This window comes from Conger conger, chromosome 3, assembly GCF_963514075.1.
Source record: "Conger conger chromosome 3, fConCon1.1, whole genome shotgun sequence".
In the NCBI taxonomy this organism is placed as follows: domain Eukaryota; kingdom Metazoa; phylum Chordata; class Actinopteri; order Anguilliformes; family Congridae; genus Conger; species Conger conger.
Window position 1 is genome coordinate 55,473,089 of NC_083762.1, and position 27,286 is coordinate 55,500,374.

The window sequence follows — 27,286 nt, forward strand, 5'->3', positions numbered from 1 at the left end:
TAATATTATATACCAGGGATGTCGAACTAAATTCCCAGGGGGCCGCAGTGTCTGCAGGTTTTTGTGGTTCCATTCAATCAGCTGTCAAATAAGGCATTGAGAACAATGTGTATGGAATCTTTAGCCAATCAATAACTTGAATGAACCACTTGTGCTGAGTGACAACCAACAGACTATTGTGGCCCTCCAGGACTGGAGTTTGACACCTGTGCTGTATACTATACCAGTGTGCGAGTTCCTGGTTACAACAAAAACCTTCTGGCTGTGGAGTTGAGAAACACTCTACTAGATTATACAACTAGAGTATAATACTACACTACCCAGCAAACTTCATTTGAAACCTGTATTGACATTGATAGGAATATTTGAATAGTTTTTTTTACAGGATGAAACAAGGTATGCATTTGCCTTGCGCCGACACATTTCAAATGTCATTTTAGATCTATTTCATTTTGCTGTGTGACTATATATATATATACGGTTTGAACTGGGAGTATCCCCCTGCGATACATTACATAGTATTTATTTCAATTACATTAATTGCTAAAAACGTAGCTACTGGGAAGCAGCGTATACTCGCTTTTAATCAGATCCCGGTATGGTCTCGCAATCGTAAAACTTATTAAAGTGCATTCGTCACTTTAAGCCAGGGGATGCTACATTCTAATGTGAAATTGAGCAACTTCAATTGCATCATTGCATCAGATATCACAATTGGATTACATGTAATGCAATTAAATGAATTAAATTACAACTATATTGTACTGCAGCCATGTTATGGTAAAGCAACATTCTGATTTCCGTTTGTAAATGTCTGGACAGTTCGATGGACATCACTTATTAGAAATACTGTCGGTTACATGTGTACAGGTATGAAGAATCCTGGTTAAACTGATTACAGTGGGGCTGGAGCAGCGTATTATGTATCTGTTACATATTTGAATTTTACCTGTGTAGTTGACAAAAGGTATAAAGGAAGTTCCTGTTTTTATCTTACAATCGCAAGTATTGCTCTGTGCATGGAAGAGAAAGGTTCGTAGTTTTCCGACTATCCCTAAGGTAAAGAAAAAAAAACTTGAGTCGTAGGATTCACGGTGATTGGAAAACGGCGACACGTCAGAAAGAGTGGAGTACTGAAGTTAATGTTATCAAGGAACCACATTTTATTTTTGATATGACATTATTCAGTGTATACTGAGATTACATTATTGAGACCGTGAGAAGATTTGGATTACGTATTTTATCCGATTGTAAACGCTCCTCCCTCCGTTGTTCTGATCATTGTTGCTTTGTTATTGCAAGAGAAAACCACAGGATGGCGTACTTGAGATTCACATATTGGTTGCTAGCTACTGTACAAGGATTGTTTTCCCACCCAAATATGCATGCTGTCAATCGGTAGGTAAGGGAAATTTACGTTTCTGCACACATGTATTATGGTTTATTTAATTGCTCACCGTGTAAAATAATGGAATACTATTACAACCCAGCTGTCTCAACGATTGTCAGATGGCACGACACTGTATAGCTAGCATGCTATCGTTAGCTAGACTATATGACAGACATGCCATAACTGAAATTGCTGTCATTAACTTAGCAAGGTACCCTTGTTACCGAAATGGGCGTCTTAAATGTACCGATATGAGTTTCAGTGCAGTCAATCAGACTTCAGTGTCACTGGGTAGATTATTTGGCCAGTTATTGCTAGCTACAAAACCACTGCAGCAGAATTCAAGTTTTAGTGTGTTTTCAAAATAGAGTTGTGGGGGAAGGGTACAGAAGCCGGAGGAACAAATTTCAAGGAATCCCGAGTGACACCTTGGGTATCCAATCATATTCTCGATCTGAGGTTCATGTCTGTGATTGTAGCCAATGGATAATCACAGCCGGCAGCTTTTTCACTTGAGAAGTTAGCTAGTTGGCTAACATTAGCCTTGTTTTAAGTAAATATTTCATACAATGGGACCAAATATTAGCTGTAGGTAGTGCTATCACAAGCACTGGTTCGTTTGCATAAATAGAAATCTGTTGATATGAATGATTTCACTATTTGTATTTAAGTTATGTTTGTTAGGTAGCTAGCGTTTCTTACAAGTCTGCAACCTTGCTCTAAGCAAAATGGCATTTCCTTGTCTGATTCGCCACCACCTTTGTTGCGGATCAGCCAGCCAGCCAGTTTGTCATGCTGCGGACAGACCGAAAATCCAGACCAGCTGTGCTGCTTTCTGACACCAACCGGTCGCAAACGTTAGAACTAAATTAGCTAGCTTTAGTCTAATAAGCTATGTCTCCTGACTAAAAGCTTGGGCTAGAACGTTATCTCGCGTCTGATAGATAACCAGTAAAAGCAGTTTGTCTAACGTTAACTGTTAACAGTTAAATGTTGACATGTTAGTCTAGCCCACATGATACCGTTACAAATTATATAGCATATGTTATCAGCTAACTGCTATCTTGCTAGCCTTTTTATTAATTCTTCAAACATTACTCCCTGTTTGAATTATTTTGTAACTTCGCTAAGTTATATGTATATATATAGGCACCTTACAACCACATTATCCTAAAGCGCGCATGAATATTGCGACGTAGTGTTTCATGTTAAATCAAGGTTTACTAAACTTTAGGCGCATATTCCTGATTCAGGCTTAATTCCCGTCACCTCAGAACCGTAGACTAGTAATGATGTTAAACTAAGTTGGCTAACTCTGAAGTTGACCACTGCCCATGCCACGTTTTTATTTTTATTTTTTTACTTACCTCTCAATAAATGATAGTCCAGTTTTGCACTGTGAGTTCCTCTTTGTTTGACTGCGGTTGGCTCTGTGTGTTGTGTCTTACCTGAATACCAACCTCTCGGGTGCTGAAGTCATGGCAATTATTTAGCTTCACCCGAGAGAATCCTACTGGCATGGTAACACACACCTGTCGAACTGAGCGGTCCATTGAGACAGTGTGCTGTCAGGTTTAAGATGTCAAGACTCAAAATCTTGTAAAATCCTGTATTAATAATCTTTTTTAAAATATTTTTTAAACGGGATACATGTATTAATTAAAAACTTTCTGCCTGTATATAGTATAAACACAATGTTGTTATTTCAGGCTGGTAAGTTCATTTCTTCCCTTCTCCAGGGTTTGATCTTTTGTTGGACAGCGGTTTGAACGCACCATTGACATATATTCACTGCCCAAGTATGAACATGACCTGAAAAGAGATGATAGCTGAACCAATAGCCTCCAGATCCTCAATTCAAAAGTAAGACACATGCTCATCTAAATTATATTAAAAGTTTTCAATACCTCTCTACTTTTGGGTTTCCCGGGGAAATGGCAAATAAATACGTTTTATATATTTATGATTTTCCATGTTTTATGCATATGCCCTGTGCCAAAAATCTTCAAAAACTTACTGAGATTAAAATTATCCAAGGAAATGTATGTTTGCAAATAAATATACATGCTAAATGATCACTATAAATTACAATCTGGTAATGCATGTTTCACAGCCCAAGTGGTGTTTTAAAAGGCAGAAATGTTATGCTGTTACAGTATTGTAAATCTCAAAATATAACATCCACAACAACAGTCAGTTACAAGCATGCAGTTTGGCCGTTATTTCTATGAATTTCAGAGAGAACTCAGTCATTGAAGTCACTTCCTCTGGTTCTACAAATCACAATGGCAATGAAAACAGACAAAAGAATGTGGTAGGTGTTCACTCCTATTCCTGAGATTTAACAGAGATTATAGTTTATAATTTGTCAATGAGGAGAGAATAATTATTGCCACAATAACCTTTCAAATTGTGGCAAAATATATGAACTGTGTACCTGAATTACTGTATACAGTAGCTTCAGAAAGTATTCACTTTCCTTCACTTTTTGCACACTTCTTTGTGTTGTAGATTGAATTTGCAAATTGCAAATTTTGCCCATCATTCTGCACTGAATTACCCGTAATGACAAAGTGAAAAGTTTTTAGAAATTTTTGCAGATTTATTAAAAATCTAGAACTGAAATCTCAAAAAGTGAAGGGGTCTGAATACTTTCTGAAGCCACTGTATCTAGAAGTTGTGTGTCATGCATAGAGAGGGAAGAGGAGGGCACGGGAGGTGTCAGAAAACTCCAAGCGCAGGTTCTCCGAGCCCAGGGGTGGCAGTCCAGGCGGGGCGGAGCGCCACCATCTTAAAAATGGGGACATCGAGGCCGTCACCCTGTTTGAGGTGGTCACCATGGGGAGGAGTGCCATTCAGGTACACCCACATGATTGTGTCTGAAAAAAAGCCTTTTCTTTAATATTATGTCATCACAGACTGCTATTTTACTGTATTTACCATTCCCAGGCCACGTAAAGTTTTGCACATCAAATATATTATATTACATTTCCCACGCCTCTTTTCTGAAGGCAGTGGTGGATGACTGGATTGAGGCCTATCATGCTGACAGAGACACTGCCCTGCTGGACCTCATCAGCTTCTTCATACAGTGCTCTGGATGCAAAGGTAATGTTTACTTGCTTGTCAGTATTGTTTCTTTACCAATCCCTCCACTTTTGGGGTGCTAAAAATAATGTTGTTGTTGTTGTTGGTGTCTATATATCTTATTTTGCCTGTCCTGTGGCCAAAACATGGCCCTTTGACCCACGTGCAATTCTAGTACATTGAGTGGATGTGGATGTGGCTGTGATGGTGATTCAAAACATGTAGGGAGATTTCTTTCGGGTGGGAGACTGATAACAAAAGTTTTCTTATATGTTCTAATGAACTTTTCACCACTAACTTTATCAGTGTACAGATACATTTACCATCAAAATGTATTTCCCTTTAAACAGGCCTTGTGTTGCACACAGATACATTGTGCACTCAGATAATGTAAATATTTGGATTTTTTCCTTTGTGTTTGTCCTGTCTAATGTCTGAATAACATTTGAATAGCTTATTTAGTCAGGTCCGTTAGCTGCAAGGACAGCTTATTGGTACCAGGAACCCAGTCTGCATTGGTTGATGAAAGCCATAACGCCTGTTCCTTCTGTGGCAGGCGTGGTCACGGCCGAGATGTTCCAGAACAAACGGCACACCGAGGTGATGAGTAAAATGGTGGAGGAACTTGATGAGGTAGGAGTTATCTGTGTGTACATGTCCTGTGTCATTGCTGTGTTAAATTCTGGAACGCCTTAATCGAGAAGTGTGTATTGAATTTCCAATCTGTTATAGGGGTCTGGCTTACAGTATAAAAAGTTCCTGGCTTTTCCTTGGATTCTTACAGTCACATGGCCTTTGGACATGGTAAGGTTATGATTTATCTAGCTCTACTGTTAGCATCAAAGTAGTTTGGCACAGTCCACAATAATTTTCAGAAAAATGTATTTGGCATAATATTATAAATCATAGAAATCGCATTTTAAATGTAATCATCCAAAAAAAAAAAAATCCTACACAATACATCAGTTCCCTGAAAATATCCATACCCATAGCCAGATTCTGTGCCCTGGGTAAAAAGTCAAGCATATGGGCATTTAAGTGTTGATATCAGTAATGCCTAGAGTTTAACATTATTTTGTTCTTAAAAGGATCTCTCTAATCAGGTAATATGGCAGCGGGAATCGTACAGGTAGGAGGGGTCCTCATGTTTCCCGCCACTTGTTTCAGGACAGTGGGGAGTACCCCCTCACCATGCCTGGCCTCTACTGGAAGAGATTCCGCAGCAACTTCTGCGAATTTGTGTCAGTGTTGGTGTCCCAGTGCCAATACAGCATCATCTTCGATAGCCACCTGATGGACACGCTGATCTCGCTGCTTACCGAGCTGTCCGATTCCAGGGTGCGGGCCTTCAGACACACCTGCACGCTGGCAGGTAACATCTGACTTTATTGCTTTACTGAACTCGACTACTTGCATCGATGATAATCTCTTCGCGGGTGGGACGATGCGGCTTGGAGAAGGAATGTCGTTCTCAGGGTGACACCTCAGGGTGTAGGCTGTGTGTTCCTAGCTAACACACAGGCAATTGGAATAGATAGGGTATAATTGGCTACTAAATGTGGAGAAAATAGGATAAATCTGAAAAAAAGACAATTTGACGTTGCTGTTTTTGTTGTGAATCTGATTCTTGTGAACCTGGTCTAAACATTATTTTTCTGTCAAAACTGCTGCTTTGTTCCTTCCGCACAGCCACCAAACTCCTCAGTGCCCTGGTGGGTGTGGCCCTCAATCTCAGTGTTAGTGTGGACAACAGTCAAAGGCTTTATGAGGTGGAGAAGGGCAAGGCTACTTCTAAAAGAGCCGGAATCCGCCTCGAGAGAATTCAGGCTAAGATCACTGAGGTGAGACAGATTGCTGGAAATTAATATATATTTAATTAAATATATTTAAATGAACTATGTTAAAATATTGTGACAATTCGCAATGTGTGTTCTTTTTTATACAAGTTATTGGAATTTTCAGATACTGCGTTATATCTTTTTTTATATAATTCTTCACATTCATTTGTGTATATTGCAGTATATTCAATTTCTGTAAGTGTTTGTTGCGCTAGTCAGAAATAGGATTGCCTCATATGAATTTGTGTCCTTTCTTTTTGTCTTATCTCAGTATATTTGAATTACACGCTCTTGAGATCTGGCAGGCATATCATAGATCATGGGTCCCAAGCTCAAGCCTTGGAGGGCCACAATCAGAGGTGAAAAGTCCAGGTTCAGAAAGTAAAAGTCCTCCCCTGTATTTTGTTCCAGTCAGCAAAATAAGCTAATTAGCACAATTCTTCAGCTAGGGGTCAGTGGGTGGAGTTCATGGGTGGAAAAAACTAACTGGCTGGACTTTTACTTTCTGACCCCTGGACTTTACCCTGGATCTTTGGCCATGGTTTCTGCTTCACTGAATGCCGAGCCATATTTTAAATGTTTTTTCTGATTACCCAGCTGCAAGAAAAGAGGTGCGAAATAGAAAACATGATGGATGCCATTTTCAAAGGGGTCTTTCTTAAGAGATATCGGTAAGATGGCCGTTTTAATCAACTTTTACTCTGTCCTGGCAAAGCTGGCAATCACTATAATGCATGTACACTCACTGAGCACTTTATTAGTACACCTACTTATTCATGCAATTATTTAATCAGCCAATCATGTGGCAGTAGTGCACTGCATATCATCATGCAGATACGGGTCAGGAGCTTCAGTTAATGTTCACATCAACCATCAAAATGGGGAAAAAATGTGATCTCAGTGTCTTTGACCGTGGGATGATTGCTGGTGGCAGACAGGGTGGTTTGAGTATCTCAGAAACTGCTTTCCAGTAAGCAGCAGTTCTGCAGGGCCAGACTGGTCGAACTTGACAGGAAGGGGACAGTAATGGATAGACTACAGCAGAAGACTTAATATGTCTAAAAAAGAAGTCTAATAAATACCTAATAAAGTGCTCACTAATAGAGCGTAGATTTTTAAGTCCTTAAGTGAATGTGGCTTGTAATTGCAGGGACCTGATTCCAGAGATTAGATCAATTTGCATGGAAGAGCTGGGCATCTGGATGAGGCTGTACAGTCCGGTGTTCCTCAACGACAGCTACCTAAAATACCTGGGATGGATGCTGCACGACAAGGTGTGCAGGGTTATGGAAGTCTCCTGTACGTTGCCGTGGCAGAAAAACACAGGGAGGTCCAGATGGCATTCGACTCCTTAAGTCATTGTTTTGTCAAAAAAAATTTAAGCATGCTACCTCTGGGTTCAATTAGTGCGAGTTTGTGATGGCGGCCCTGATGGCAGTCACTGTCCTAGTCCTGGACTAAGCTCCCTCAGTGAGATGTCATTCCATCAGAAATAATGGATAGTTTAGATGCTGCCAGTGGATGGGTATTTCTGTCAGCGAACTATTCATAAATACTAGCCTAGCCTCTATCTATGGAAATGTCAGGAAAGAGAGCTTATCGCGATTCGGAATGCCTGTGCAGATATGTCAAATGTTGTAACGCATTATACTGAATTTACTGGGATTATAATTGAGTAGTCTTTCCTATTGTCTAGTTGTTTTGCTGAACAGTAACCTCATGACAAAATTGGATGGTGCTTTAATGTGTCTAGCCTCTGCATGAGGATGTTCGTAGCATCTTGAAATTAGCACCACCATTAGCAACAATAGCACACTCATTTTGTGGCATTAAGATTCAGTAATTATTATCAGATTAGTGTAATTATTATCAGTGTCTAATAACATATGACATATTTTATTGTACCAAATACACACTGTAATCATGACTTTTACCTGATTTTGATTTGGTGCTGGAGGGAAAAATGTCATTGCCTCGCTCTGAAACTAACAATGACCTTTCTTTGCGCTAGAACTATCTTGTCTTGAAACTAGCAAAGGGGCATCTGACCATGCCTTAAATGGTCTTGTGCTTTTGACTATGTACTTAGACTATGAAGGTAGAGCCCTACATGGGTTTTTTTCTTAAGGCAGTCCCCAGAGCATGAGTTAAATGAGCCTAAAATCCTTTTTTTATTCCAGCAACCTGACGTCCGTTTAAAGTGTGTGTTGGGGCTCCAGGGACTTTACGGCGATACACTTTTAAACTCCAAACTGGACCTTTTCACAAGCCGTTTTAAGGTTGGTGGGTCTGTAATTTCTAGACACTAAAGTTGGTGGTGGTTTTTTGACGATTTGGGATTTTATTTTTCAATATTAAGGATTTAGAACTCCAGTTTTTTCCAGTGCAGTTACCTCAATGTGTAGAAAACTGTAGCTTTCTGCTGGTGTTAACATTCCATATACATGCAGGCCCTCTCCTCTGAGCTGTTTCTATTGTCCCTTCTCCTCTCCCTGTTCATATCTTTTTGCTCCTCTTTCCTGTTATGGCAATAACAACACCATCCCAGTTGCCAGATAGAGGCCCTACCACAGACTCCCATTCTAAAGATAAAACCCAGAAGATTCTATTTGCATACATCCCCCTTCTTTTGTAAATTAGTTGACCATAAATACCATAAACGCAAGTGCTTTCACTGTAACTGGTCTTGAGTCTAGTCTGCTCTCTTTTGTTATGATCCATGTTGAAAAGCCACACAAGAATGAGAAGAGCTGTTGAGGAGCCATGCAAGTCAGAGAGTCTTCTCCCTCTCTGGTGCGAGGGGCCCGTGTCTGTGGCAGGTTAGGGGGGAAAGTTCACCCATTAGCGGGACTTTAGTGATTGACAGCCTGCGAGGGCCCCCAGGTTCCCCCCAGGCAGTGTTGCCCCTCAGCTAGGTCATTAGCCACCCCGATGGTGTGACCCTGGTATGTCATTACTCGCGAGCCCCGCACCAGCTCCGGAAGCGTAGCCAAGACGTTGCGTCAGCGTGCAAGGAAACAACGGGCGGTTCTTAACAGATAGAATGAACCGGCAATGTGAAAGGAGGAGGAAGATGAAGACAAGCTGAAATCAAAAATCAATTATGCATAACCATACAAACACCTCTTAAAGTATATATTCCAAGTTCTCTTTTGATGAAATTGTATTTTTTTCAAATGTTTTTTATGTTTTTATATTTGTATGTTTTTTTTACATACTTGGAAAACTTGTGTTTTTTTCCATCCACTTCCTGGAAAAGGAATTTTATGTCATCATGTAGTGACATACAGTGGGCGTGTATGTCAATCAAATGTCAATTTTCCGTTCCTCTCCAATCAATAAATCTTCAGTTTTATTGATTGTTTTTAAATCTTCACTTGCCAGGAGACCGCAGGTGGAAATTTGCTGCATGAATACAATTGATACGCCATTCTAAATTTGTATTGAGGCAATTGCTGATATATTTGCTTGTACATTATCCCCCTTTATATTTGATATGTATTCCTGCAGGAAAGGATGGTGTCCATGACTCTGGATAAGGATCATGAAGTGGCAGTGCAGGCTATGAGGCTCCTAATGGTCATGTCTCAGTGAGTCACACCTCATGCCAAGTCTTCACAGAGATTTCATTTCTGTCAATTCAGGAGACAAATTCAAATAATTTCACTGAAAAATGCCTAAAAAGAGAAACACAGTTGCACACTCTATTATGTTGGTACACTTTCTGTTCCTTTGACTCCTTTGCTGTTGGAAACATTGGAAAGGTGAGGTTAATGTGCAGACTATCCCCTTTAATTTGAGGGTATTTGCATCCATATTGGTGATACGTGTAGAAATTAAATACCTTTGTAGACATAGTCCACCCCTTTTAGGTGACCAAAAGTAATTTGACTTCTCAGCTGCTTTTGAATAGTCAGGCATATTCAATCGCTTTGGAGTGCTGGTATAAGAAAGCTTTCAGTATTTACTTTTGATTGCCTTCGGAGTATGTTATTGCCGTTTGTCAACATGAGGGCCAGAGTTGTTCCCATGACAGTCAAGGAAGCCATTTTATTTTTCTTGCTCTCATCATGATTGCTCTCTGTTAGTCTGCACCTCCCTGCATTTTTGGGTGTGCGTCCTCCCTCCCTATCCATTGATATATATCCTATATATTTTCTGGATTATATGCAAGTAAAGTGTAATGTTTGGGACAAAATCCATTATGTTTATACCCATGTAGTTAAAGTACAGGTTCTCAGATTTAATTAAAGGGTATTTTTATACATTTTGGTTTCACCATGTATAAATTACAGCAGTGAGTCCCTCATTTCAGGGCGCCATAATGTTTGGGACACAGCAATGTTGTGTAAATGAAAGTAGTCCTGTTCAGTATTCTATGGCATATCCTTTGCATGCAACGATGGCTTGAAGTCTGCCATTCATGGACATCACCAGTTGCTGGGTGTCTCCTCTGGAGATGCTCTGCTCTGGAGAGGCCTGTATTGCAGCCATCTTCAGCTCATGCTTATTTCGGGGGCTAATCCCCTTAAGCTGTCTCTTCAGCATATGAAAGGCATTGCTCAATCGGGCTCAGTTCACTCTCTCTCTCCTGCAGGTCTTGTGAGGACATCCTGAGTACGGAGGACTGTAAGCACATGTACCAGTTTGTCTACTCCTCCCACAGGCCACTGGCCGCCACAGCCGGAGAGTTCCTGTACATAAAGTGAGTGTAAGAGCAACCTCGCAGCTCAGCTCAATCTCAACTCAACAAGTATTTTTGTCTTATATTAAGACTTTTTTTTTTTTTACCAATTAAAACAAACATTGCCAATGAGGTAAGACAGTTGACTTGTTTCAAGATTTGCCAATGGGGTAAAAAATGTCACTTGACAAGGAAACAGTATAACAAGTTAATACATTCTACTTGAGAGAATAAAACAGGTCTTAAGTCATATTATAAGACTAAAATGCTTGTTAAGATGCTCGTTCTTGCTGTGTTGATGAACATACACTCACTGATAAGGAACGCACACTCACCTGGGCCCTCCTTTCTCCCGACCGTCCCAGGTTACTTAGCACTCCTGCTGTCCCTGAGCCCAGTGACGGGGTATCAGACCTGGATCGCCACAGACACCTGGTGGGTGCCAGGGTCCGGGCCCTACTGCAGTTCTACAGGGAGAGTAAGGTGGGACAGCGCGCTTTACTGTGTCAGTGTGTGTATTCTGCGTGTGTCTGTATGAGAGAGTGTGTGTGAATGTGTGTGTGTGAGAATTTCAGAGTATTCTCTGTGTCTGTGTGAGAGTATATGTTCCGTGTATATAGGTGTGAGTGTATGTTCTAACTGTGTTTGCGTGTGTGTGTACTGTGTGAGAGTGAGAGAGTATTCATTTGTGTGTGTTTGCGTGTGTAAAAGAGTGAGTATATGTTCCGTGTGTATATTTTGTGTGTGTGTGCATACATATGTATCTATGTACATACAGTATTTATGTGGGTTTTAGAGGACTGATGCTCTGCGCTCTCCTCTCAGCTCCACCAGCATGTGGTGTATCTGGTGGACAGCCTGTGGGACTCCGCAGGAGCTCTGCTGAAGGACTGGCCTTCTCTAACCTCACTGCTGCTCCAACACTCCTCCTCCTCCTCCTCAGGACCAGGTTAGACCTCTTCTCCTTCCCAGTCTTCCTGCCAGTACCACACCCCTTAAAGGCCCACAGGCATCAGCGGTCTCTTCCTGGTTTTAGTATCTAAAATGCCAACAAAACATTCGCAAAGAGCAGTGAAGTTCCTAACCCTGTCCCCAGAGCCCAATTCCCCCTGCCCCTCCGCCTCCTGTGGTCAGCTGTGTTAACATTTAGCAATGTCATCCGACATCATACGTCATGTCACGTGGGAAAACGTTTTACTAATGTCTCAGAAAAATGGCAGTTCGACCCCAAATTATGCATGCTTCAGCAAAAATTGTCATAATTTTCCTTGGATCAGTATGGAACGCAAATCAAGCATGCTTCGGGATGATATGAAAATATGATATGAAAACCTCAAAAACATGAGTCTGCTACCATAGCTCCAAGGTTAGACCTCCTCCTTCCTGACTTCCATCCAATACCACACCCTTTTTGCAGCCATGCCTGTTCTTGTGCATTCAATAAAGTCACAGCGAAGGTACATTTTTCTTCTTCATGGATAACATTTCCCAAATGTACCTTGAAAGTACAGTCATGTTCTCTTTGGGTACAAATGAGTACAATTTCCAAGCAAAAAAGGTACAAATTAGTTATATATTGCTAGCTAGGGGTACAATTTTATGCACCTAGAATATAGGGTACCACCAAAGCAACAAGCATTTGTACTTTTTTAGGCCCTTTTTGTAACTTTATTTGTCAGAGTGTGTTATTTGTGTGTTATGCTTGTGTGATACACACAGACCTGGGGGATATATTACAAAGCAGGATTAGTAGAGTTAGCTGAATAAAACAGCAGTTTTTACTTAAGTACATGTCCAAGCTGCAGGTTTCACTCTGTGAATCCAGTTAACGTATCCAGTTAACTCCTGCTTCATGAATTTCCCCACCTGCCAAAGACTTGCTGATTGCTGTCTGTCTTTCTCTGTGCCTTTTATTGTGTGCGTGTGAGTTTACATGTTTCGTGTTCATGCTTTTTAAAACATGTGAGTGTGTGTCTATTGAAATGCTGTCTGCATTATTAAGCGGTGTGTAGTTGTGTCTATATGTGTACTTTTGTTTTGTGTGTTGTTGTGTGTTTGTGTGTTGTTGTGTATGTGTATTTATGTGTTGTTGTGTATGTGTAGTTATGTGTTGTGGTGTATGTGTATTTATGTGTTGTTGTGTATGTGTATTTATGTGTTGTTGTGTATGTGTGTTTGTGTGTTGTTGTGTATGTGTATTTATGTGTTGTGGTGTATGTGTATTTATGTGTTGTTGTGTATGTGTGTTTGTGTGTTGTTGTGTATGTGTATTTATGTGTTGTTGTGTATGTGTATTTATGTGTTGTTGTGTATGTGTGTTTGTGTGTTGTTGTGTATGTGTATTTATGTGTTGTGGTGTATGTGTTGTTGTGCATGTGTGTTTGTGTGTTGTTGTGTATGTGTGTTTGTGTGTTGTTGTGTATGTGTATTTATGTGTTGTGGTGTATGTGTATTTATGTGTTGTTGTGTATGTGTATTTATGTGTTGTGGTGTATGTGTGTTGTTGTGTATGTGTATTTATGTGTTGTGGTGTATGTGTATTTATGTGTTGTTGTGTATGTGTGTTTGTGTCGTGTATGTGTATTTATGTGTTGTTGTGTGTGTGTTTGTGTGTTTATTCACCACAGGTCTGGGCAGCGCTCATGAAGGCCTTGTGATTGAACTCTTGCTGGCATCAGTAAGGCAGGCCGCTGAGGGTCCGCCACAGGCAGGGAGAGGCACCAGCAAGAAGGTCAGTCTGCGAGACTTTCTGTCTGTCGAGGACGTTTTTTTATCTTTCTCAGCAGAGAGCCTTTTATTTCTGCACAATAGTGCCATCAGTCATTCCTCTAGCTCTTATTATCAAGGAAGTGCCTAGACAAAGGCTTCCTGTTAGGAGTGTAACTCGCTGATACTGTGTGTGCGTGTGTGTGTGTGTGTGTGTGTGTGTGTGCATGTGCGTGCGCGTATGTGTGTGTGACAGGTGATCAGTGCCAGAGAGAGAAAGGCCCAGACTGACGACTGCACAAGGCTGACCGAACACTTCCTGGTGGTTCTTCCTGACTTACTATCTAAGGTAGGGCATAGACCACTTTCACCAATCACCATATATGGAAATAACATATATACAGTTGCCTATATATTCACAATAGAATTGCAATACTCCACCATGTCAGGTGTGAATATACTGTAATGTTGAAACCAATACCGCTTTCAGATATTGACTGTCAAGTTGAATCAGTAGTGTATTGTTTTTAAATATTCACTACTGTGAAATATGTTATAATTATAAAGAAGTCAACATATTCAAAATATATGGCAGAAAATTATGTTTCTGTAAGAGGGAGCCCTCTGATCACATTACAGCAGACTGTTTTTCTCCTTGCAGTACTCAGGTGATGCAGAGAAGGTGTCCTGCTTCCTAAAAATACCTCAGTATTTCCAAATGGACGCCAGTAACACAGCATGTTCCGAAAAGGTACTTTATATTTTAGCTCTTTCCGTAGCACACTCTTGTTATTATAGCATTTCAGTGTGTTTGTTATTTGTTCCCAAATGTACATTAAGGTGTGACTTCCAAATGCATATGCCAGTTTTATGAAAACAGTTCTGTGCATTACAGAAAATAATGTAGGTTACTTAAGTCCTATTTAAGAGAGAACTATCAGACATCATCACATTTAAAATTAAGACCTTCCTTTTCAGTCCCAGCCCCCTAGCACTCCTATCAAACATAATTACTTTCTGACAATTGTGTCTGGATGTGTTTATGGTTTGTTTTGTGGTTGTGACAGGACACTTCCTACTCGGGTTGTAGTGTGACAGTGCATTTCCTGTTTTGGTTTGTAGCGTGACAGCGCATTTCCTGTTTTGTTTTGTAGCGTGACAGCATGGGTTTTGTAGTTTTTAATTAAATGTGTTATGCTTTTATCCAAAGTGACTTACAGTTGATAAGACCAAGCAGGTGACAGTCCCCCTTGGAGCAATGCGGGGTTAAGGGACTTGCTCATGGACATAGCATATGTCCTGCCTGTCTTTCAGCACCTGAAGGCCCTGCTGGCTCAGATGGCTGCTGTGTTGGAGGTGCACACAGACAGCGCAGTGCTGGAGGCTGCTGCCCGCACGTACCAGGCCCTCTGCTCCGATGACGTGCCGTGGGAAAGCCTGGCGTCTCTGGCCCTGGACGAAATGGTCCAGGGCTGGGCGGAGAGGCTGGACACACTGCTGAGAGACACGGTGGAGGAGGTGGGCACTGGAAACTGGTTACCTGTGGATGAATACGAACTTTGTACAGTACATTCTCAGAAAAAAGGGTTCTGAATGGGGACTCAATGGGTACTTTGGCTTGTTTCCATAGAGGAACCATTTTCAGTTCTTTATGAGACCCTCTATCAAAAGTGTGAAGTGTGAAAGCTCCCAGACAAAGAACTATTAACCCTGATAAAGAACCCTTTATCTAGATTGGAATCACAGGGTTCTTATTGGAGTGTAAAGTACATACATCTGATCTACTCATGTCCCTTTGGTTGTTAGTGTTGTTGTGTATGTGTGTGCATCTCAGGGCATCACTCAAAGTTAAATCATGAATGCCTCTTTAATCCCAATCCAACTGAATTTAGGCAGCAAACAGGATGCAGAATTGCAATTTGAATTCAAAAACTATAATTAATATGCTAAATTAAATTAAATTCATACACATATGCTGTAGCTATTTACAGTAGGGCTTGATGTCTTGATGTGTTACTATGCTTTGTACATTAAACATGAACAACGGAAAAGTTTATTTCGTGTCTGTCAGGATGGCACATTCACTGCTGATGAAGTGCAGACAGAAGAGATTTTGTCCATCCTGAAGAGAGTCACCACTTTCCAAAAGTAAGAATCCTGTATCTGATCGATTTCAGCAAATACTGCTCAACCCAGCTCAGGGTGTTTGGGAGGATAAAGAGAGGATGAATCCCAGGGTTCTCACCTCTTTTCTCGGTTCCACAGTTCTCAGGACCTATCCAGATGGGGGCTCTATGACTCGGTTTCTCGTCTGCTTGGAGCGGAGGTCCAGCGTGGAGCTCTGCCTCCCCAGGTATACACCACACCTTCATGTGTCTTTTCGGTCTACCTAATAAAGTGATCACTGCAAGCACCATTTTGATTATGTAGAAGCTGACTGTGGCGCTGATGACTAGACTCTTTGATGGAATCTGTTCGCTCACTGACAAGACGTGTCCCCCACCCGCAGGTCACTGTACAGGCCTTGCAGTGCGTGTGCTACGCAGTCCTGTGGCAGCTCGGCTCCTGTGGAGAAGGCTTACTTTCCAGGGTATGTAAATACTCTATCATCCCGGGAAGCTATTTGTTATTAATTTTCATGGATTGCTACATATTTAACAAACCCCTCAACTGTCCCAGTCTAGCTGGCCTTCCACCACCCCAGTGAAATATCAACCTTTACTAGCCACCCAACCCACCCCAAACTGCACTTCCCTCATAGGATTTAATCTTATTGCAAATTGGTTTAGCCAAATGAATTAGCACAGTTAAAATGGGGGAGGAATTTAGTTTTCTCCTGTATTAAAAGTGAGAGACCATAAGTTAAGTATCTTATCTTTTTTATTAAAAATCTGGAATGCAGGTGGGGTAACGCTGAGTCCTACCCTTCGGCAGCATGAAGGATGGCACCCAGCGGATTTTAATAAGGCAAACAAATGCCAGTGAAGGGGATTCATCCAATGTAATTAAGTGTGGTAGACACAGGTGATGGATTGTGTTGGTTTTAATAGCTTCTTGTACATGTTTTGCTTCACGCGCCTTCCCTCCTATCTGCCTTTTTTTTATTATTAAACCCGGTGTTGCCGTTTTCTGGGTAATCATATTTCTTGCATTCCTCCCCGACCTTTGACCTCCCGTGTAAAACGTTAGCGGCGGTTACGAGCGCTTCAGGTGTAAAGGGGACATTGAATTTTCTTGCAGGAGCGGACCATTGATTGCTGCCCCTTACCAAAGGCCCTTTAATCAATAACTGACAGCGCGGGGCGGTAACGTTCGTCATCGACGGTGACTGTGTAGAGATTTGCATTTCTAACGCCACTGGCGTTTGCCTCCAAATTTCGGCCATTTTGGATTCTCAAATTCAGCGGGAAACGGAGCGGTTGTAGGAATCAAAAGGGAATCATGCTGAAGAAGTTAAATTGCTGTAGGGTCTAAGCGCCTGAAACAAGTGGGACCGCATGTCCTGGAGCTGAAGGCTTCTGTGCTTACAAAAGCCTGCGACTTGCTTTCATCAGACAAGACTGCCAAGTTTCCTCCCCCTGTTGCGGCTGTCAAATTAGTCTCTGTTACACACGTTCCAACCAAGTCATAGTCTGTTCTGTGCATAACTACAGTGATGTGATTGTTCAGCTTTGTGACTCGGTTCCCAAGGTACTGAAAGGACGTCCTTTTCCGTCTCACAGTTCTGGCTGTTGTGTGATTTCAGGAGAAAGCCCTCACTCAGAGGAACCAGCTCCGTGGTTTCTGCGAAAAGTGCCACCGCTGTCTCTCCCATAGTAACCTCACAGTGAAGGAACAGGTGGGGGGGTCATCTCTCTCTTTCAAACACTTCCACTACCAGGAACTACAAACAGAACTTCAACTGGAACCAGAACTTTGAACTACAAATCTGTTCAATTTCCTGTTTCCATTGCACTTCCTGTCACAGGGCTGCACCTGCCCACAACCAGATCCAGCCAATCAGGATAGAACAAGATTCCTTTTCTCATGATTGCATCTGATGTGGTGTGATTAAATTTCAGCTCTTTGTGCACTTCACATGAAAATTGTAATGATAGGAGATTGCTAGAGAATCCACAGCACTAGTTTCTGATCACAACAGAGCACTACACATACAGTGGCTTAGCACACTGTATTTTAGATTTCATTTTAAATCGATAAAATGTTATCCATTTTTGCCAATCAATCTACACTTAATAACCCATAATGAAGAATGAAGTGAAAACAGGTTTTTGATAATTTATTGCCTGTGTTTGAGAGTATGATTGAAATTAAATTAATTTATTAAAAAATCTCAATCATATATTATTTTTGCAATTCATTTATTTAATTCCAGTTAATTTCCTGCACTGAACAACAGGACTTCTGATCATGGTGTGTCACAGACCTGGGTCAAATATGTAATTGTTTTGGTTTCAAATGCTTTTCTGGGCTCGGTTGATCGCGCCTGGAGCAATTGAGCCAACCAAGAGGACCAGAAGGCAGAGTTTTCACTTATTGAGAATATTTCATAGGTTCCAATACACCAGACAAGCTCAGTAAAGCGTAGAAAAGTACTTTAATCCAAGATAATTATGTATTTGACCCAGGTCTGGTGTGTTGTCACGACGTATGCAACTTGTGATGTGGTTCGGTGCCGTTACACTGTTGTTTTGAAGCATGCGATTGTTTGGACATGCCCTGTTATTCACCCTGACTAAGAATGCACGAGTGGGTCAGTCCGTGAGCATTCACTTGAGTCCGTTTCCCTGTAGGCCTTCCTGTCACTGTGCGACCTCCTCACCGCTCACAGCTGTCAGCTCCAGGCGTGGGACCACTCCGCTGGCGCACCCGTCCTCTACACCCCCGACCCCAAACTGCAGAGGGCGCTGTTGGCCTTCATCATGGAGCACGTTTTTACCGGAGCGGAGCTCGACAGCCAGAGCAGGGGTGAGCCCAAGCCTCTTCCTGTCGCCTCGGGCGTGTGCCTGTCGCTTATTTTATCCTTCCCTGTCTCCTTGGTCCTCATCTGACCCGGAAAGCCATACAGGTCCACCATCTTTAATGAAATTCCGATGCGTTAAATGTTCCTTCAAGTAGCTAGGAGGCAGGAGCTAGGAGGCTCTTGGAGATTTTTTGAGCTAGGATATAAGCACGTCCTTTGCATCCTTTGAAGTATTATTTCGGGAAAAGCGTGGCATATAAGTAATCGACCTGGGGATCCACCTCACCATCTGCCATGTCTGTAACTGACTTTGTTTAAAACTGAAGTATGAAGGAGCAAGGACATTTGCCTTATTCACGTTTTTTCTTGATTCCCCTGTATTCACCTCCTTTTCTAGCTTCCCAGCCTCCCCCAACAGGTGAGTAAGGTAAGGATGCAAGGAAAGGAAGAAGGAGGTGAAAAATAGGCAATTGGAATGAGACCCTTGTGTGTATGAGTCAAGCTGGAACATTAGAGAAAAAATTGCTTATATCTTGCAATATCTTTGGTGGTTTTTGTTTTAAATGTTTACATTAGTGTCCCATGGATGGTGTTTGTAAGTTTTGTTTTTCAGTAGATACGAGCAAATCGGTTTATACTGTAATAGAGAGCACTAATAGTATAATAATCCTCACAAGGACAAAATACTTTGGTTATGAACTGTGTAATTTATGCCATTTGTTTCAGATTTACTCTCAGTTTTTGTTCCATTACCAGTGTCAAGGTGTTTTTGCAGAACATTAGTTCTTGGCTCAAAAAAGATGCTAGCAAATGGGACATGGCCGAAATGTTGTTCTGTCGAACCAAAATCATTATCACATATTTAGTGATAGAATGCCAAGCTCCGCTCATACCTTTTTAAGCAATATGCAGTATTACCGTTAACCAGCAGATGGCAGGCTTTCACAGGATAAATGATTGTGATAATCTGATAGAGATGAAAGCCAGCGAACTCAATTTACACACTGCAGATATAAACAGAATGGATTCATATATAAAATGCACGCATGTTCCTTTATTTAATGACTATGCCGTACCACATAAAAACATTATCTAAAAATAAAATAATTTCGTATTTTACCATAGAAATATGCTTTGAATTAACCCTATTATTTTCTGGGAGATATTGTTATATATAACTTTTCCTTAAGATCTCCTTCGCCGCATTAACAAATGGCAATGTGTCCAGGCTAATTCTTTGGTTTTTTAGCACAGCCATCTATTTAAAAACAAAAAATGCATCTAATATGGTAAAATCTGTACATTCGTGCTCTTGAGTAGAAGCAGCCCTTTGTTACAAACTATGCCACCTGCAAAGATTTATACAAAGATCTGTAATAAGTCAAGTGGTAACACAACACATCGATAATCATGTTACTAAGACTTTGGGCCTCACTAAAAATATCCTTAAGCAGCCAATAATTACTCTGAGTGCAATAAGAGGCTGCCAGACCGAGAGCAGTAATGAAACAGCCATCAGAGAGTTATGTAATTTGTTCCATGTTTTAGATGGATTATAATGATGTATGGTTAATTTAGGAGGTGACCCAGCTATTCAATCAGTCGGGGACAAAGAGCGGCCATTAAGATAAGATATTGGAGTGATTGCTTTCCAAGACAAAGTATTATTAACTTCAGCTCCGTTTAGCGAGCTATTTCATTAGCTGTGCGGTTTTTAAAGTATTCATGTTCGTGCACCTTGTAGTTGTAGCCAGTTGCTTATAACAACATCGCCTTGTAAATAAGAAGAGAAAAAACCCACACGCTGGATGTCCTGCCAAACCCTGAGGAAGGTCATTTTTTCCCTAGCACATTAGCGTTAGCCAGATTGGCGGTAAATCTAATGTGCTGGGGATTTTTTCCTATTAAAGACCCAGTGCAATCACTTTTTCTTCTTAGGTTTAAAGTGTTCATTAAGCCACGGGATAAAGATATATGCTTACTTTTTTCTTCAAACGGGTAACATAATAAAATAATAAAACACTTTACTTTGATGTAAAGTATGTTCTTCTTTTCTAAACACGAAAGCTGGAGGTCTGCGTTGTGTGTCTATTCTGCACGACGATACACTTCAGGTTTACTTCTGATTGGAAGGTGACAAAACCTTCACGCCAATGATTGGTAAAAAAAATCTGTTCTGTAATTTATGCAGGAAACATGGTCTCCTACAGACCAAGATCAAATCCTCATGTAGTGGTCACTTAAATAACTTTTTTGGGTGTTAGGTGCTCTTTTTCTGGGGCCTATTCCTCACAGCGGGGCTGTGCATCTGTAGGGAATATACCTCTATATAGCATAGTGATGATAGATGTTTAACATGTGTCCTTCTTAACAATCTTCACATGCGGCACCAGTTATGTAGGTGTAGCAGTATAACACAATACGTAATCAGTCTCATAAAATGACAATTAAATTTATGATTAAAACAAATAAATACATTTTTTAAATACGAATAGGGCATTTTGTCAGAATTCAGTCACTTGGACCAAGAATTCAGGAGGTGGGGTCCCTCAAAGTTGACCCTTATTTACTCTTATTTACTTTACTTTATGATTGCTGTGCAGCTTTTGGGAGCCGTAAATAGTGGATGTTTTAGGCCTAAGTCCTTTTCCGTAGGGACACTAAAGGTTGTCCCTTCCGCTGGTTGCAAAAAGTTTAATTTTGTTGCTTGTGAAATGTTGTTTTGCTGCTTGAAAGAAGTTGTTTTACTGCAATTACTTGTGGTCAGCTAACGTAGCACTGGACACATGCAAGGTTCCATGTGGGTCGAAATAGTCATCGCAAGGCGTTCTGTGACCCTTGGGATTTAAGAGAGCTCCACAGTTGTGAGTTCTGGAGATAGGGCTATGGAAACTGCACAAAGTGTGCGACCTCCAAGGACTTGGCGTGAGAGGGGGAAAAAATCCCAAGAGAAGAGGCAACATTTTATGACCAGTTGCATTTTTCTGTTCCTGTTCCCGAACTAGCACACTGACATCACTTGGAATGTATGGAAATGTAGTTCTGTTCTGTCTACAAATCCACTGTATCTGTCCCTCTGCACAGCCAGCGAAAGCGACTCGGCCATGAATAAGCTTGAGGATCTCCACAAGCGCAGAAACCTGCTGGCCGCCTACTGCAAGCTGATCGTGCACACTGTCCTGGAGATGAGCATGGCGGCAGAGGTCTTCAAGCAGTACATGAAGGTTCTTCTTCACCTTTATTTAAGCATGCTTCAGTTCTCTTTCACACTCACAGTCTCTTTCAGACTACCCGGAGATTCAAAGTGGGTTGGGAAAGTAAGAGATTGCACAACCAGTCTAATGTAAGGAGATTATTAAGAGGAAGATGTACAGTAGAGGGCCAATTTGTTGGAATTTGACCAGGATGCTGGTGTTAACACCCTCGCTCTTCCAAATGAATACGAATAAAAACTACATCGTGCTGCCCTCCGACTTGAAGATTAAAAGCCTTCCACGTGCCTTTGAATGCGTGCGAGCCCAGCACGTGCATTAATCCCAAGCTGTGATGTGTTGTTATATTTAGATAAGTTCCTTTGCTCATTTTGTAACCGTAGTATTACAACGACTTTGGTGACATCATCAAGGAGACCCTGAGCAGGACCAGGCAGATGGACAAGATTGAGAGCGCGAGGACCCTGGTTCTGTGTCTGCAGCAGGTATGTGGGGGAGGGGGGTACCTTGCTCAAAGAAACAGAATTTGCATCTTGTTTAAAACCCCATGGGAACAACCCCCCCCCCCATGCAAGTGGAATGTTCCAGTATATTCTGTTGGGGAAACTGTGACAGCATCCTGTCTCTTAGGCCTATGTGCTGGCTATGTTCTGGGCTGGCTTATGTTAAACCACAGTTGGTTATATGTTTTAAATGCATGTCCACCTCGCAAAAGTATCCCAATAACCTCTGGCTCTGGCTTAAAATTCTATTTCAATTCATTCATCATTTTTGATAAATAAGACAGAAATATTGCCAATGGGGTGAGATAGCTAGACCCATTTCATGATTTGCCAATGTGGTAGGAAAATGTAAATTGTCAAGCACACAGTAACTATTTGTTACTAATGATAAAAAAAAAAAAGATTTTAAGTCACAAAATGAAACCACGTGTTAAGGCAGACTTTTTAGCAGTGTAGCTCTGTTGATTTTTGGCTTGTGAGACGGTGGGAGGTCAGACACTCACGTCTTTGTGTTTGGGCAGCTGTTCCTCAGGTTGAAACAGGAGCAGGACAGTGGGACTACCTGCAGCTCTGGAGTCCAAACCTTCAGCAGCATCAAGGAGCTGGCCCGTCGCTTCTCCCTCACCTTCGGGTGGGACCAGGTCAAGTCCCGCGAGTCCCTGGCCATGATCCACAGGTACTGGTCTCTCACACAGAGCTGCTCCCCCAGCACTTGGCAGCCATGTTGGCTCTTTCTTGGCACACAAACTGTACCCTTTCCTGATTGGTCTGTAGACCCCATGTGACTTGTCTGAGCCAAACATAGGTCAGTGTTCCAGTGGAGGCATTTCCACTTGGCCATGTTCAGCCCCGACAGAATGTAGCAAAATGTGCTACGTTGAACATCCTGTTGCAAACCATGGGTGGAGTGACTACAGTTTGCTCTGCAAAGTCATTCTTTGGGATTTAAAGCATAGGCCTACATCATTGTTGATTCGGGCTACACCCCTGATACACCCACCAAACGGGAGCAAACATACCTGTTGCAAAATGTTGCGCATCATTTGGAGGAAACGTATGCAACACAGAAACAGTTGCAAAACGCTTTCTGATTGAACATGCCACTGGGTGATGTGTAAGCACTAAAAATCACACTGAAAAGATTTATGTTTTATGTTTTTGTTTCTTTAAAGAGGCTCACCAGCCTCCACTGGTTCCTCCGGACATTTGGTTTGCTGAATGCTATTTCCACCCTTACTTTTGCCAAGACCTATACCAACCTCCTCCTCTTTCCCATCCAGTCCAATCCACCTTGCCCTTCTCATCTCACTATTTCCACCACTATCAACTGTTTTTCGATGTTATTAATTCTGGTTATCCTCCCAAATGAATTGCTAATTGATTTATTCAGCAGTCTATTGTCATTGGCTCTGCTTCTGTTTTCCCAGGTCTCTCTTGCAAAAGAGGTTATTTAATCTCCAGAGAGCTTGTGAAATGAAAATGAAAAACTGTAGTGGAGTGTGTGTCTCTCTGAACCTCTCTTCTTGGGTTTCAGGGACGGCATTGAGTTTGTCTTCCAGGGATTCGTGCAGAAGTCTGAGCGGCACTCCCCGCCCTACGTCTCGTACCTGACCATCCTCAGCGAGTTCTCCAGCAAGCTACTGAGGCCTGACAAGAAGACTGTGTAAGTGTGCCGAACTCCATGACCAGACGGTCTAGCTCATGGCCTGCTGTGCGGAGCGCGGTAAGCCTTTGCCCCGACATGCTCAGAACCATGCTAGTTACAGCACTAAGGTCTGCTAGTCAGATATAGTCATCATATTGGTTATTCAGTCAACATTTGCCCTTAACTAGCCAGATGTAGTCATGATATTGGTTATAGAGAGTTGATAGTGGTGGAAATCTTGATTCTTGATTAAAGCCTAGAACTAGTTTCACTTTACTTTTCTTCCTCAGCACTGTTTGGAAATTTCAGCGATCACAAAAATTAACAAAAATCTGTGTCGGGAAGAAAGCAGCTAAATGAAGTTTGCATTTCAAATGCAAGGACAATTGTTGACGAAACCCTGGGCAGTGTCTTTACGTTATCAAAGCTGTAAGAGATTTGTCATTGGACACGAACACAGGCATGCTTGGTCCATCATTGAGTGCTTGCGGTTTGTCCCTCAGGTACAGCTACCTGCAGAGGTATGCCGGGGAACACACGGTCAACAACAGGGATGAGTCCTGGCTACCCCTGGTCTACTACCGAGCGTCTCTGCTGGCCACGGCCGACGGAGAAGATGCCGTCTCCTTCATCAGCTCTGATACCTTCAAGCAGCCCTCCAACCACTCCCGTTCCCCGTCAATCAAGCAGCCTCCCTCTGATGGTGTGTGGTGTCGCCCAGGAACGCCAAGCTCAACACGAAACAATAATAATAACATAACTGAACATAAGAAGGATATAAGAATATGTAATGGCAGGAATGGACCACTGAGCTCGTCTAGGCGTGTCATTTATCTGCAGTCCTTATCTGCAGTATTTATGACCTGCAAATGTACCACAGTTCACAGGATGAGGTTTTGTTTAGTACCATTCTCCTCATGATACACAGAGATGGAGCACTGTACATGCATAGGGTTGTATTTAGCCAAAAGGGATAATAAAGCATTTGAAAAGGTTCCTGATTCAATTAAATCAAAATTATTCTGAATTCAGTTTATGAACTGCAAAATGCCCACTGGGGAAATTTCTATCAAATAATTCATTACATTTCAATTCCTTTCCTGAAGTGACTAAATTGTGCCAGAGTGTGACCATGCTAAAGCTAGTCATGTGACAGTGTTGCTGTTTTCTCTGGACAGGAGAGGTGCAGAGCGGTGCCTGGCTTCCCCTCAGGAGCCCTGACATGAAGACCCCTCCCTTGTCGGGATCTGCAGAGGCCAAAGGGAAGAAAGCGTTAAAATCCAGCACAAGGTGAGACGTACGGGCGTGGCCGAGGTGTAGAACGGAGCAATCCTATTCACCGAGGTGAGCCTGAAAACAATTTCAACCTTTTTTTTGTTTTTTAAAGCCAAGAGGGGGAGGAGGCGGAGCTGCGGGTTACCACGGTGACACCGGAGGGCCAGCTGAATGGCGCCAACGATGACGTGGATGTAGACACGGTGGAAGTTGACCTGTAGGCCGGTTGGAGACTCTGTCTGGATGCTGACATCACATCACGGACTCAGTGTTATGTTTTGAAGTCTGCCCGGAGTCCTGCACTTCCGAATGCCATATACCAAGAATGTCTAAACTGTGGCAATTACATTACATTACAGTTATTTAGCTGACACTTCAATCCAATGCGGCAGTTGATTTGTCTAAGCAGGGGCCAATCGCTCCTGGAGAAATGCAGGGTTAAGGCTCTTGCTCAAGGGCCCAACAGCTGCACTTGTCTTACTGTGGCTACACTGGGACTTGAACCACCAACATTCCAGGTCCTAGTCAAGCACCTAAGCCACTATGGGGTCAAACCTGATTTTGCCTGTGAAAGAGGTAGATATTAAAGAAATAACTTGAATGGGTTAAGGTAAGCTGAATGCTAAGTATACCATAGTAGGGTGATTCAAAACATGATTTATGAAAATAAATGGTATAAGAAAGAAAATGAGAAACATGTCATATACATATTCTGATCATACAATGTCTGATGCTGTATTTCCATGTAAATGCCATGCTCTTTGCAGCAGGCATTGAAACATCAATTCTGTTTAAAAATGATTTGCTTGCCTTCGCATCTGACATTTTTGGTAATTACAGGTCATTGCAGGGATTCTTATTTTGCCTATGAAGCTCATGATTCCCCCATGCCTAGTATAGAAAGACGTCTGTTTATAATGTCAGCTGTTGATTTCTCCTCTGGACATAGAACGGTTTTGCATTGTGTCTGTACCCTGTGCCACAGGTGGCATTACGGTGACAAAAGCAACTTATCTCTCTTACTGCTCAGACTTGAGTTCTCACAGGTTTTAACATTGTGACTGGACTTTTTAAGTGCATACCAGAAGTAAGCTAAGAGATGCTACAAGTCTCTCTGGTTAGTTCTTTAATGCAGGGCATGGTTAATCACGTACTCGTCCTGCAGTCTGGACAATACGTATTGGTATTGTAGGTTAGAACTATATACTGTGGTACGGTACTGTTGTCAGTACTGTAATTCTCAAAGCTTTTGAAACTTTTCAAATAACACGTGACCCAGAGCAGGTCCATTCATTGTGGACCACGTCACAGTTGAAGATGATATTGGCACATAAATATATATATATATATATATATATATATATATATATATATATATATATATATATATTACTAAGTGACCACTTTATTAGGTATGTATTAGACTTATTATTTTTTACCTACTGGTCTTTTACTGCTGTAGCCCATCCATGTGTTGTGTGTTCAGAGATACTGAATACCACTGTTGTAACACATGATTATTTCAATTAATGTCTGGCCATTCTACTTTAATTAACTACAGTCATTAACAAGACTGTTGTGCGTGAAAATTTCTGAGATGCTCAAACCACCCCGTCTGGCACCAACAATCATTCCATAGTCAAAGAATTTTTTTTTTAACCAATTCTGATGTTTGTCTGAACAACAACTGAACCTCTTGACCATGCTTCTGTGCATTGAGTTGCTGCCACACAATTGGCTGGTGTACAGTTGTACCTAATAAAGTGATCTGAGTGTATACTAGTTTTCCTTGTACATTTATGTAAACATGCATTTTTATAGTGAAATCCATTTTTTCAACCATAATTGAATTCAACAGTGATTCATTGTGATGCACAGTAAATAAATGCCACCTTGTAACTCTCCACCCAGCAAGTAGCTATGGAGCTGATATTCGTACCAGCCGTTGGTCCACCAGCATTTTGCATCCTCTTGACAGCTGAA

The 27,286-nt window shown here is 41.6% G+C and overlaps 1 protein-coding gene across 2 annotated transcripts; it reads left to right on the plus strand.

The window, feature by feature from the left end:
- The first annotated feature begins 1,121 nt into the window (after positions 1-1,121).
- On the plus strand, positions 1,122-26,627 carry si:ch211-269e2.1 (cohesin subunit SA-2). 2 transcript variants are annotated; one of them, XM_061234718.1, is made up of 32 exons: positions 1,122-1,402; positions 3,130-3,253; positions 3,629-3,704; positions 4,085-4,249; positions 4,402-4,498; positions 5,034-5,110; positions 5,210-5,281; positions 5,645-5,849; positions 6,167-6,318; positions 6,913-6,986; positions 7,466-7,589; positions 8,496-8,594; positions 9,826-9,905; positions 10,913-11,020; positions 11,365-11,482; positions 11,825-11,948; positions 13,627-13,730; positions 13,962-14,054; positions 14,367-14,456; positions 15,020-15,223; positions 15,777-15,853; positions 15,971-16,058; positions 16,215-16,295; positions 17,451-17,543; positions 18,499-18,673; positions 21,753-21,892; positions 22,264-22,365; positions 22,905-23,059; positions 23,918-24,046; positions 24,532-24,731; positions 25,207-25,318; positions 25,416-26,627. In XM_061234718.1, the coding sequence occupies exons 2-32, from the start codon at positions 3,213-3,215 to the stop codon at positions 25,522-25,524; spliced, it is 3,564 nt and encodes a 1,187-aa protein (XP_061090702.1). In that variant the 5' UTR covers positions 1,122-1,402; positions 3,130-3,212; the 3' UTR covers positions 25,525-26,627. The 2 variants fall into 2 exon arrangements, with proteins under 2 accessions (XP_061090702.1, XP_061090701.1); XM_061234717.1 differs by having other exon boundaries at positions 1,122-1,398.
- Positions 26,628-27,286: the final 659 nt, after the last annotated feature.